Raw genomic sequence first — 12,822 nt, 5'->3', positions numbered from 1 at the left:
CCCAAACCTCCAATTAGTTTTATAACATTTCTTTAAGAGATGAAGCACTGGACACCACAGATGGGAAAATTTTTAAAGCAGGGAAACTGTAGGGACGTTACACTTGCCTTGAGGCTGAAAATTGAGGGCAGGGACTGCATTTTTAAAGGTATTTTCTTAGTTTGTAAAAACATTGCCTAAACCCATCTCTGAAACCTCTGTACCAAGAGTACAGATTTCATTAGCAACCCTGCAAGAATAAAACTGTGACTTCAGCACTTCTGAGTTATTCTTAACATATGAGCCATTCTCTGGAGAATCCAAACCTTTGATCAACTTTATTAGAAATACCTGTGACAGAAAGAAAACATTTAATGAGCCAGAGATGTCAATTACGAGCTTTCAAGCAATTTTATACCCTATATAATGCATATAAACCGATATAGTTTAAAGGGTTTTTTATCGTTCTATAAATGTCCTAAACTATCCTTTTTAATATTTCAACTTTTTTAATTCATTTGTTCAAAGCATCAAAGATAAACCCTCTTCACATGTTCATGGTCTTTCATGGCATAAGGCAAAACAAATTGGGAACAAACCAGCAGAACTGCACAGAGATTGTAAATTTCAAACAAATGAAACACTTCTGTATTTTTTATTTTAATCAAAATGTGTTCAGATGGGTAAGTAGCTGATGTTGGTTTTGTGCTTTTTATGATTTGCTGCTTTTGTTATATTCTCCTTTTTTGACCATTGCGCTTCAGGACCTGACCCTACATCACCAGTATTAAGGAGGAACTTACTGACTTTGGAAAAAACATGTTCACTGGTCAACATCTTTGAAAGATCATTTTAGACATTTGTGTGTCTATTTTTATGTGTCTTACAGCGCCTTGGTTTTTAGAAAATGCTGAATTCCAGTCTCCTGAACTGCACAACCATTATGTGACTCAAAGACAGACTTCCCAAATATCTGCCTGCTTTGGTAAATATTGCTCTTTAGACCTGGAGTTTTGCAAAGCTGTGCATCAACATGCCAAGAATCTCTCATTGTCAGTATAGTAAGGAGTGATAAAATAATTCCACTTTAGCGCTTCAGAGCTCCTGTAGACCAAATTCTACCTTTTATCACTATCAGTACACTTTGACTGAGAAATAACAGGATGTTTCCCTTATGCAACTAGAAAAATGTCCTGGACAGAGAAAATGTTAAAACTTCCAAATTAACTTAGGTACTCAACGAGCAGACAAGGCTAAATCCAGCTGCTTTAAAGTGCTTTCATTCCTTCAGTCTCTGGGCCTATCTGTAATACCTTATGCTTCCATTTTGTAAGGTTACTTGCAAAACATATTAGCCTCAGTAAGAAATCTTCAATTCCCACGGAGAATTACATTTCAAAATGATGCTCCGTGCTAGTAAGTAATATTTTTCCTGGGCTTCCACATATGGCAATATTTATCTTCAAAGTTTTCCTCTTTGGCTCGTAGGCTGGTTTGTAAACCAGATGGTCTTGTGTGGCCTAATTGTAAGATGATTTGTTGTGTGATTCAGTAGCATTGTTTATTTGTACAGTGGTTTGATGGAATTTGTAAACTGCATAATATTGTTTTACTGTGTTTTCTTTTATGAAAGAGCCACATCTTGCTCTGGCATTTGTGGCGGTGATTATAATTAAATGTAGTTCTCAAGATACTTTGATCTCTGTTTGCTTGCTGCATGAAACTTGTAACATAAAAACACAGTATTTCTCATTTAAGCAGGGAACCAGTGTTAGATTTGAAGTATGAGTGAATAAACAAAATTTTATCTTAAAAAAACAGAAATATAATAATCAAACAAATAAGATGCTAATTGAATGGTGAAAATCCGATGGCTTTTCAGCAGTGTCAACTTTATGATTTACTTGAAGGTAATGTTTTTGTCCCCTTGTTAAAAGACAAGTCTCTTTCATATGGTTTCTGCAGAGATGTCTTTTTTGCTTTTTTGAGACAAGAATAGTTTTGCCCTACTTGACCACTACATATGGTTACTTGTATTCATATAAGTATTCCTTAGCTGTGAATATATTTAGGCTGCCAAGTCTATAAAAAGATCTAAGAGCTTTCTGGCCTTCCCACTCTGTTTCCATCATGAAAGGTGCCTTCAGCAGCCTGTTTGGTTTCTGGTAGGCAGACTTGTGGAGGAGTGACTGTGACTGGGAACCCAACAAATACTTTGGAGAATGGGGCTCCAAGCTTAGGGGATTGGGAGGCTTCTTTGACTTTGAGGAACCCAGCTTCCAGCCAACCCACTTTACTCAAAGTCACATATATGTCTCTTAGCTATCAATGATCTATATGGCAAACTGACAGACACAGTTCAATGCCGTACTCTTTTTCAAGAGATGTCCACATCAGATACAAGAAAATCAACACCACACACTCGTGGCATTGATACAGACAAACATCAGAAGACAGACTGTAGAGAGATACAAGAATCAGACTTATCCTTTAGCCTCTGGAAGCCGTTCCCTTAAAGCAAATTGAAATTTTTTTATATGAATTAGGAACAAAGATGCTGAGTATGCAACCTCTAGTATGTAATTTACAACAGATTTGGAATAAAGCAGAAGAATCACAGTCTTCTAAACAAATTCTGTAATTTTTCCAGCAGGAAATATGGGTGCAATCATGATTCACACAGAAACAGTCTGATTGACCTTTATTTTTTATTTGGACATTTGCTACTTTTCATCCCTTTATACAAACACATTCTGTGGCAGATTACTCTTGAATAGATTTCAAAGGAATAGATCAAGATTCAGAGACAGTCGCATACCATCAAGTAACCCAAGTTCATGATGAAACTAGACTGTGATGAAGCTACTCCCACACAGTGCCTGGCCAGCCTAGGGATGCGTCATCATTTTTTTAGTGCCTTGACAAAGATAGTCACTGCTCTTGCACTTTCCTAAGCAGGTCTTTGGTATAAAAACTTCTCATTCTGCCTGTTTGTCTCTGGAGATGCAGCTTACAGTTCTTGTTCTTTGTGGTCACTTTTTGCTGAATGAGAATCCTTTACACTTAAATTTTCTCTCAGGTTAGGCAGTGGTTTCTGAACACAGATTGTCTTCTGCTGAGATCTATCTCATCATAGCTTTATTCTCTTGTCAGGGTGCCACTACCCAGCAGTGAATAAAAGCACAACCAGCCAAAATCTCCTGCCTTCCCTTCCCATTAGCTGGGAGAATATGGTGGAGAGTATTGGCACTGAGGTGCTTTGCCCTCTTATCACAGACAGGAGTGGACTGGGCTGTTTCTGGAGAGGCTTCGCATTAGGACACTTACACAGGTGGACCAGTTCATGCTACAAATACATCTTTTTAAATTTCTGGAGAGGATATTGTCAAGATTGAAAACAGTTTAGATGATTGGCTATTTCTTTCCTCAGACTTTTTTTCTTCAACATGAACCTGAAAACTCAACATTTTCATTCTTGTTTCTTAAGTACCAATAAAAGAAGATGGCTGTTTCATTTGGGAGATGTTTTTGCTGTATGGCAAAGGCATGGGTGAGAGGCCATTCCTCTGAAGAGAGCATATTCTCCATTGAAAACCTGCAAAGAGCACAACCTCACCCAGTAATTTCTTTCAGTTTTTCTGCAGACTCAAGTAGATGTCGCCATGTTAATTCAACACAGCTCACAGTTTAAAGCATTTCTTTACAGTCAGGAACTCTGGAAACTTGCTTTCATGTTTGAAATGAAAACTGATATACTAATCTGACTATATGACCCCAACAACCTAGAGTGCAAATAACTGAATTCTTCTCTCAAGCTGAGCTATGAGTGTGTAGCATTTCTGATTGGAAGTATAAGGCAAATATACTTACCTGTTCTCTCACAAGTCAAAGAGATCTCAAAAAAAGTCTGATAAAACTTTGCAGATAAATTTATCTCTGGGCAGAATTCCAATATCAAAAGTTAAGCCGGAAAACCTATTTGAGAAAGCTATAAGCAACAGAAAGGGATAGTTTCCCCTAGCTATAGCCATATATAATAAATCCATGTAATAAATACAGCACAAGAATTGAATCCATCATTAAAGAATGTTATTTTCAGTACTGTTGGATGAGATAAAATGGACAGCAACACCTTGTAAAATATAGCAGTTTAAGTGATAAGATTCTTCTCCAGAAAATTGTCATATTCTTAATTTTTCTAGATTTCAAATATAAACTCAAATGTGCAATATAGATGTTTTCATATAGGCTGCTGTGGCAATCAATTTTCAAACAATTTACAAACACACATGCTTTGTGTGAAGCCACGGTTAAAATGGCAAAGTGAGCCTGCTTGTTCTTAGTCAAATGACTTTAAAGCCCAGTTCATTCCCTGTTGTAACAGTTGCGCTGGAGTAAAACTAGAGTAAGAGAGCTGGGAATAAGACCATTCAGTTCAACCCAGTTGCCTCCAAAAGTAATTTCCTGCATCCAGCAACACAAGTTGCAAAACCAACCTGCTATGACTGGAGTAACCTATAGAAGTGAAACAGTCTCTGAAATTTCCTTTTCTCCTCCTGGGGCCCATACAGTAAGACTGCTAAGAATATAACTAGTGAAGCTGTCCAGAAGTACAAAGATATTTAGCAAATAGAAGGAGAGGCTTACAAATGCAGGGAAAAAGTATATAAACATTGCAGTCCAATGCAAATTTTAAAGAGGCCTTTATGTGCACCACTTTAATCTGTGCCTCCACAGAAATAGATCAAGCATTAATTGATTCTTTCCTTTCTTGCTATGTGCATTCTTCCTGGTAGGTGTGCAGATGGGGTTTTTGTATCTGCAACTCATGACACATATTTTTGCATATATGTTCACCAGCTACTGAGGATGGATTTCCCCTGGCATGGATGAGAGTCACTGATTCCGCCTGCACTGCTTAGAAGGAGGGAGAAGGTCTGATCAGTGAGATAGTTGTTTGACTGAGTTCGTGAGGGATTTGTGGAGACCAAGACACAATATTTGCGTTTGAGGTCCCGCTTTGTGTCCAGCCTGCAGAGCACCTGGTGGGTTACAGCACTGCCTTAAGGGACCTGACACTAGAGAAGCCCACAGGTTTAATGCCTGAGATCTCTTCCTCAGTCCCTGGGATACTTGCTGAGATATCAACTACCTGATAGACACCATCTGTTATCACAAAGCAGAGCAGGAACTTTTAATATAAAAAGAAGAGATAGAGGCCAGGAGAGCAGTTGGGGTGCTTAGCTATGGGAAAATTTAATTAAGGTCGTGTTAACAGCTCACTGAAATTATGTCTCCTGACTGATAATGATCTTAAAATGTACGAGTGGCTTTCAGTTATTTCTAGGTAAATTCCTACCTTCCTAAAGACACCCCTATTCCAAGACAAAGGATGAGAAATGGGAACAGCCCTTTGTGTTACAGAAGCACATCCAAGACCAAAGCAAAAAGTACAACAAAAACCAGTCCAGCTTTCCTGTGGCTTTACATAGGGCCTATACTTTATGCTGACATAAACCTTCTGTTGTGTTCATCTTTCCTGCTCTACTTTCTGTGACCCAAGTTTGCGTACATCAATTGGCTGTATTTGATGCTCAAGATCCGCAGTGATTCACCTCCTGTGTTATCCATCATCGCTGGATATCAATGTGAAAAAAAATAAAGTCAGGTCATATTCTTATTTACAGTCTTTTGGATTTTTTGTAGTTGAGTGTTTCAAAGAAGAAGCAGAGGAAACAATATATTTCAGAATATCTCCAAATCCAGCTTTCCCTCCCTGAAGTTCAGAAATTGATCCAGACCTCCTCTTTGAGAACAGGTTACACACTGTAGAGGAATGCATAACTTGACCATGAACTGCTGCATATTTTGTCCTTTGTATTTACATTTTTCCAAAGGAAAAAAAAAAAAACCCAACCGAAAACCAAAACCAAACAAACAAACAAAAAACCCACAAGCAGGTTTTTCCGGATAAAGATATTTTCTGCTTTTTATGGATTAGTCTGCATGTCCTTGGAGACTGCCAACAAGTTTACACTAGGAACTGGAATGAAGCCATCAATTCATTTCACATGGGTTCCATCAGATGGCAAAAACCCCATCACATAGTCCCATAATATTGGTCTTTTAATCACTGAAGAATGAGGTGACCTAAGGTGCAGTGTCCCATTACCAGTTCTCTGGAAACCACCTTGATATATAGGGACACTCTGACTGTCCCTGACTGCCATTACTATGAATGGCAATTAGATTTATAGATCTTTGTTCTTGGGAAAAAAAAAAATACAAGACTATTCTGTGAGATTTGCATCTGGCATGCTCAGAGCTATTCAAATGTAAGAACTTCTGGCATCTTCAGCTAAAAGCCTTACACACCCCAGCAGTGAGTTTGGTGATTAAAGTTTGGTTACAAACCAGTTGCAGGGATTGGACCTAACTGAATTTTGTAAAAGTGATTCAGGCTTGAACACTACATCAGAGTCTCAAACACTTGATTTTGACTTTAGTAAAAAGTGTACTCACACATTAATATTTGATCAATCAAAATTAACTGGATCAAATAGTATGGAAGAACTCTTTTCTGAGCTTCATGGTGTACTTCACTGAACAAAAAGAGACTCAGGTCCCATTTGCCATTTGTATCTTCCTTGTTCCCTTTCTTGTGGCAAATGTTTTTGGCATGAATTGCGTGGATCTTTTAATTGGAACCTGCCTACAGTATGTGCAAACAGTGCTGAGACCCAGAGATCAGTGACCACTGACCCTTCCTCCATTCCTGCCATCATCTTGGTTTGGCACTAAAACAATCCATTCAAAGGAAATATTTGTTTCTTGGGCCACCATATGTTTTAAGAAAGGTTTATACCCCAGGGGTTCTGTATTAGATTCCAGCAGGTTACTTCATTAAATGAGCATATCAAATTTGATTGGAAGTTCTCATCAGCTTTCTGTTCCATTTAATTTTATTTTTATACAGATGAAGAAATTACTGTTACACCCATACCCACTGACAAGCCAACTACATTACTTCACATCTACTTTATAACCACATATAATTACATAACCTCTTGGTTTATTTTCTTCCAGAACTCATGGCTCCTCATAGAATCTGTTCTGTCTGATCTAAGAGGCAGATTTTGGCCTAAAAAATGGTTTTCAAGACATTTACATGGTTTGGGTTTTTTCCTATATTGAATATTCCACATTTATTAACCACAATTTGATTCAAGCAGAGCAGCAAGGGTTTCACTGATACAGTCTGGAGAGGCTGTGTTATAGAAAGGAAAAGACAAGCCCAGCATCAAAATATTCTGCATAAATCTCATTATCCATCTTTTCAGCCCCACACTATAAAATCTCTCTTAGCACACTGTGTTCCCTCCACTTGTTCCTCTTTAGTAACAGGCACCACAACCACTTTCCCATGTAAAATTTCCAGTCAACCCTCCTGCTCTTCACTGATTTCAGAAATAAAACAGACAGTACTGTAAAGTATTCTCACCTCACTGTGTGAGGGCTACCTTAGGTAAGAATGGGGCTGGCAGATTACATTCCTGTCAAAGCACATAGCTGGGTAACTAAAAATAGAATGAAAATTGGTTATCTGGCTTTTTTTTTTTTTTTTGTAGGACCATAGCTTTATGCTAGTATAAACTCACTGAAATCAATTAAGACAGGTCACTGTAAGGCTGAAGCGTAATTGTGGTGAAATATCCCCTAAGATTGTTTTAATGCTCGTCCCAAGTTGCATTCTTAAACACATATTCACAGACCACAGGGTCCATTTGTTATAATTTATCACAACAACACTAAACAATCTGGCATAAACATATTCTTTCATTCATGCCAAGAAATGCTTTTCACCCCTTAGATCCCACAGAAGACACCCGGAACAGCAGATGTTCACCCCTTCTCATCATCAGTCTCTGGTCTGGAAGCATTTTCATATATGATTTTATCAACTTTAAAAGTAATGATTCAATCCTGCAGCCCCTCCTCCCATCAGTTTTATTTATTTGACTAGAGCTGCAGAAAATCTGATAAAGCTGCAATACCAGACTCCTTAATTCTTATTTGCTGAGATAATGCAATTGCATATTGCAGAGTGCATGGAGAGAGACTTAGAAAAAACTAGGGAATCCTATTTTCTGTCAAAAAACCCACATCCATGTGGCTACATGGCTGCTGCTGGCAAACCGAAATAGCTGAGGCAGTTGAGCACCAGGGTTTCTTGTGCTGTTAGCCAGTGACTGAAATAGTGGTTGGGCTGGACCATGACTGTAGATTCCTGGGGGTGGGCAGGGGTCTGCAGGGTCTCCATCCCAACCTCCTGCTCAGAGCAGGCACAGTGGGAGCAGGCTGCCTGGAGTCTCACCCAGACAGTTTTGGGCATCTCCAGGGATGGAGAAGTCAAGCCCTCTCTGGGCAACCTTTTACCATGGCATGGCCACCTCCACTGTAAGACTAGTTTCCTTTCACGAAGCCTGCATTTGCCATGTGCCAACTTGCATCTGTTGCCTCTCCTCCAATACCCCATCTCATCGTATTGTAGACTATTTTATATAGCATACAAACCCAACAGTTGCATTGAGCTCTACTGAAGGATGCAATCGTGAGGGACCATTCAATGTATGGACATCATGAAACGGATCATCTTCTTACCTCCAACAGCACTACAGAAACAAGGAAGAAACTACTTTGGGATACTCTACCAGAGAGGAAAGCCTCCAGAACTGGTGCCTGCGGTAACAGGACTGCCAGGGCATGGTTCTGGTGAGAGATCAGGGACAGTGGGGCTGTGGGGTAACACCGCTCCTGCTCGGGCGGTACCTGTCCTGCACACACATGGGACAGCACTGCTGCCTAGAGCACTCAACCAGAAGCTACTTCTTGCCTACAGATGAAGAAATACACAGCAGTAGCTGAGGTGAAAGCAATCCTTAGAGAAGATGTGATTCATGCTCACCATGGATGACTGCTTTTCACCTCAGCCTCTGCTGGACCGCGTCAAGGTCACACACACTAAAATCACACACCTAATCAGGCTTTGCAGGGATTAAGCTGAGCCAGAGCTGAGGAATCACCTTTGCCAGAAGAACACTGCCATACGAAAGCAACACCAGCATATAATTGAAATAATTTATTTACCACTAGAGCACCACAAAAACAGACATACAATGTGTTAAAATACAGAGTAATCGATCACCAAAGTACAACACAGCTGTCCTTTAAGTTCCTTTTATTTTCTCCTTTAAACCATGCCAACCATACAATTGTATTGATGCTAAACGCATAAAAAATGCTGTCCTACCCCACCCAGCTAAGTGCTAAGATTCCCCCTCAGCCCCAGTCAGCCCCTTGGGTCTGATCTGTCAAGGTGCTGAACGTTTCCCACCAGTTCTCAGGGACTTTGCTCAGACAGTGGCAATTACCTCGTCATGATAAGGCCTCTGGCACAAAGTCCTTGAGCTGTTGCAGACCCATCTAAACATCATTCAAGGGGGATTTACATCAGACCTGAGCGGTGCTTAGGACTCACATTACCCCACTCTGTAGAGGGGAGTTTCACCCATGAGTTCTGTACATTGTAGGATCAGGCTTAACATCCTCGGTAATTAAAGGGAAACCAAATAAACAAACAAACAAAAAATTTTAGGAGCTTTTTATTTCAAATACTATCAGTGCACTTTGAGGAAAAAAAAAGTTTAAAAAAAGTATTTGACCTTGGGGTAATGACTCATAGAAATAAGGTTTTATACTTAAATTTAGAGAAAAATTCCAAATCCAAACTGAAATTTTCAGCTGCGTCCAGCGCATAGTGAGTATAGTTGGACAACTATGCTATCTCCTATTCTGCTTTTTCAAAGCTTCAAAACTGGTTTTGAGCTGCATTCCCATAGCAGAGAACTGCAAAAACATTTTTAAGTTTTGTGAAATGTGTTCATCCTTGTCTCCTTTCCTGTCCAACAAAAATACAGTTCTCATACTGAACCTGATAAAACTAATTTTGCTGCCGTATACAGCAAAATCCAGAGTATTTACTACCCTGAGGAGTTTCACTGAGTTCAGTGCATCTTCTCACTGGAGTAAGTCTGGCTCAAGCAAGTGTTAGCAGGACAGATTTTTCACTTGTTCATCTCAGCTCACTAAATAAATCAGAAGTCTAACATACCTCCTCCTCTGCGCTGAGTCAACGGGTGGGATTAGATCATCTGTGGGGCTAGGTTTCCATCTAGGCAATAAGCACAGGCTCTACCGAAGTCCTGAGGAGCTGCATGTGCAAGCCGCTGTGGCACTTCGGTTTTGCATCAGTGTTCTGCTGAAGCCAAAGAAATTGCACTTCTTAGAACTGGAGCTGACAACATCAAGCTCAGGAGCGTCCTCCCGACACCACTCGGGTCAATGACAGAAAACATCGTTCTCATCCAAGTAATATGCTTCTAACGCAGTTTTCCAGCTCTGCTGTGCAAAACCATTCATCATGTGAAATGAACTGAATGCGTCTTCCTCGTGATTTTTTTGCTCATTTAGGTTGGGGCTCTCTTTAAATGAAGTATGTGACGTGGAATTTTTTCTTTTTACTCCCTCTACAACATTTATTACAACAAAATCCTAGGAACCCCATGTTCCTTTTTCCTTTCCTATTTTTAAAAAAGAAGCTTTAATGCAAACTCAATTGAAAAAAAAATGGCAAAATCGCAAAAATCAAGGGTCTGTCTGATCCTGCAAATCCTTACACACACACTAACAGTCTAAAGGGGTGTGCCATGCTGCTGCAGAAGTTAAAGGCAAAGCTCTGTTAGCTGCAGCAGGAGCAGGATCAGTCCCACGGACTAACTGCGGGGGCAAGACCCCACTGTGTGCGAGGCCAACACACGGCCTCTGACGGCAAACTGATCCTGCTCATGCCCCACTTGGGTATCGCCGTGGCAGATGCTTCCTACCAGCTTTCTGCACAGTGGTGAATGTCATTCTCTGCAAGGGTTTGCCTCGCCTCAGCCAGGCTGGGACATCTCTTCTTGCAACACCTTGCTCCCTGCCCATCTGTTTGAATGTCTATAGCCGAAAGGAAATAAAAAGGTCTAGGAATCCGAACCACATTGTGTTCAAGTGTTACAAACTGGGACGACTGAGGAGGGAGGGGAGGAGGGGCAGAGAGATTGCTTTAATCCATCCTTTTTATAAAACAGAAAAACAAATGGAGTCAGGTAGCTTATGTCATAATGATGAACAATATACAAAGCACATGTATAGCAATTATTATAAAACATGTATTTGTAGTGCAAGTCAAAATACAGGGACTCTACTCATACTGGCCAGCTAGAGGGAAACACATGATTCTGAGTGATCAAAAAGAGCCCCAAATTCAAATTCAAACTCATGAGAGCTGACAGTATTACAGAGTACAAAAATATGGTGAAAATTTACACATTACACATAAAGTACTTAATTTTTTAATAGTTTACAAATAGAGATCTACAGATATGTTTCCAATTAAGCTGGCTTTTACTACCCACCTATTGTAATACTCTAGGTATGGTTACATATACCAAAAGAACAAAAAAATCCCATAGCATAGCTATACAGCAACATATTAAGGTCTGAAGATTAGACCAGTACATGTTAAATATTTCACTGGTTTACTAAACTGACATTTTAAATCATTTACAGTAAAAAAAAAAAAAATCTTATAGACTTGTCTTTGAGACTGAAACAGAGTGTCCTTTATTAGTAAATTATTCAGTATTTAAAACAAGGGTTTGAGACCTTACAAGAAGCCTCTCTAGACAGCTGGCATGAAAAATAAGGTATTTTAAAGGCAGAGTTTCTCAATAATGTAATAACTGATTTCTATTTTAGTTGAACTAAACTAACCATTACTTTTCTGATTCTTTTGAGCTTGTGTTCCTTTAGGCTTTATATATATTTCTGGCAGCTTATTTGGTCTCCACTTTGTCCACATTGGCTGGTTTTCTTTTTTCCAATGGTGATACAGAAATGTTCATTTGATAGTTTTTACACACAAATAAATAATGCACTGTTAACTCTACAACTAAGAGGAATGGGTAGGATGCCTATTGCGTAACAATACAGAGAGATCAAGTAAGGCACGGGACAGATACAGCAACTCCACTTCATGGGATTTTCCTGTTTTTTTCCTTTCACATAGTAACACTAACAAATTTCTTCCAGTGTTTATTTTTTAAAAGGTTTTTTTTTCTTTAACTTTGCTTCTTGTCTATCTCACACTATGTGTAGGTGAAATGTAGGATAAAGGCCTTCAATGTTTTGCTTCAGATGCCAGTTTAAAAAAAATAAAACAAACTTTCAAACAGTTCAGACTAGTACCGCTTTTTTTTTCTTCTTTTTTTTTTTTTCTTTTAACACTGATGAACCTGGGTTTTCATTTTTCTTTCTTTCCTTCTCGCTCTCTTTCTTTTTTTCCTTGGTTATTTTTTTTAATACACACACATCATGCTGTTTCAGGGGTATCCTTTAGCTGCACTTGCAAGACTTTACGATCATGTTGGACAGCTGTTCAATTTTGGGTGTTTTGCCAATGTAGTAGAGGATGGTGAGGGGTTCCAAATCTTGGGACACACAGCATGGAGAGGCAGAAGCTTCTGGATTTATGGTGTTATACAAACTGAGTACCTAGAAGGAGAAAGGAAAGAAGAGATTAAGACAGCTACCTCTGCCGTCCTGCCACTGCTGAGCAAATTCCTTTCTGCATCGCCTCCTCCCACCGTGCCTGAGAGAAAGCTCACTGAAAGCAGAATGAAGATTCCTGGATTTTAATACTTTTTTATGCTTCTCCAGTTCAATCTGGTGTCACAATCTGCT

The 12,822-nt window shown here is 39.4% G+C and overlaps 1 protein-coding gene across 1 annotated transcript in view; it reads right to left on the bottom strand.

Annotated features, from left to right (window-relative positions):
- Positions 1-9,103: 9,103 nt before the first annotated feature.
- The window catches only part of TGFB2 (transforming growth factor beta 2), a 62,482-nt gene continuing 58,763 nt past the window's right edge, over positions 9,104-12,822 (bottom strand). Inside the window, exon 7 of the mRNA XM_026845798.1 lies at positions 9,104-12,633. Coding sequence (XP_026701599.1) covers positions 12,475-12,633 — 159 coding nt within the window. The 3' untranslated portion in view covers positions 9,104-12,474. The remainder of the gene's footprint in view (positions 12,634-12,822) is intronic.

Source organism: Athene cunicularia (genome assembly GCF_003259725.1).
Source record: "Athene cunicularia isolate RWA chromosome 3 unlocalized genomic scaffold, athCun1 chr3_part1, whole genome shotgun sequence".
In the NCBI taxonomy this organism is placed as follows: Eukaryota; Metazoa; Chordata; class Aves; order Strigiformes; family Strigidae; genus Athene; species Athene cunicularia.
The sequence above is the reverse complement of the archived record's forward strand: the minus strand, read 5'-3'. Positions and strand labels throughout refer to the sequence as shown.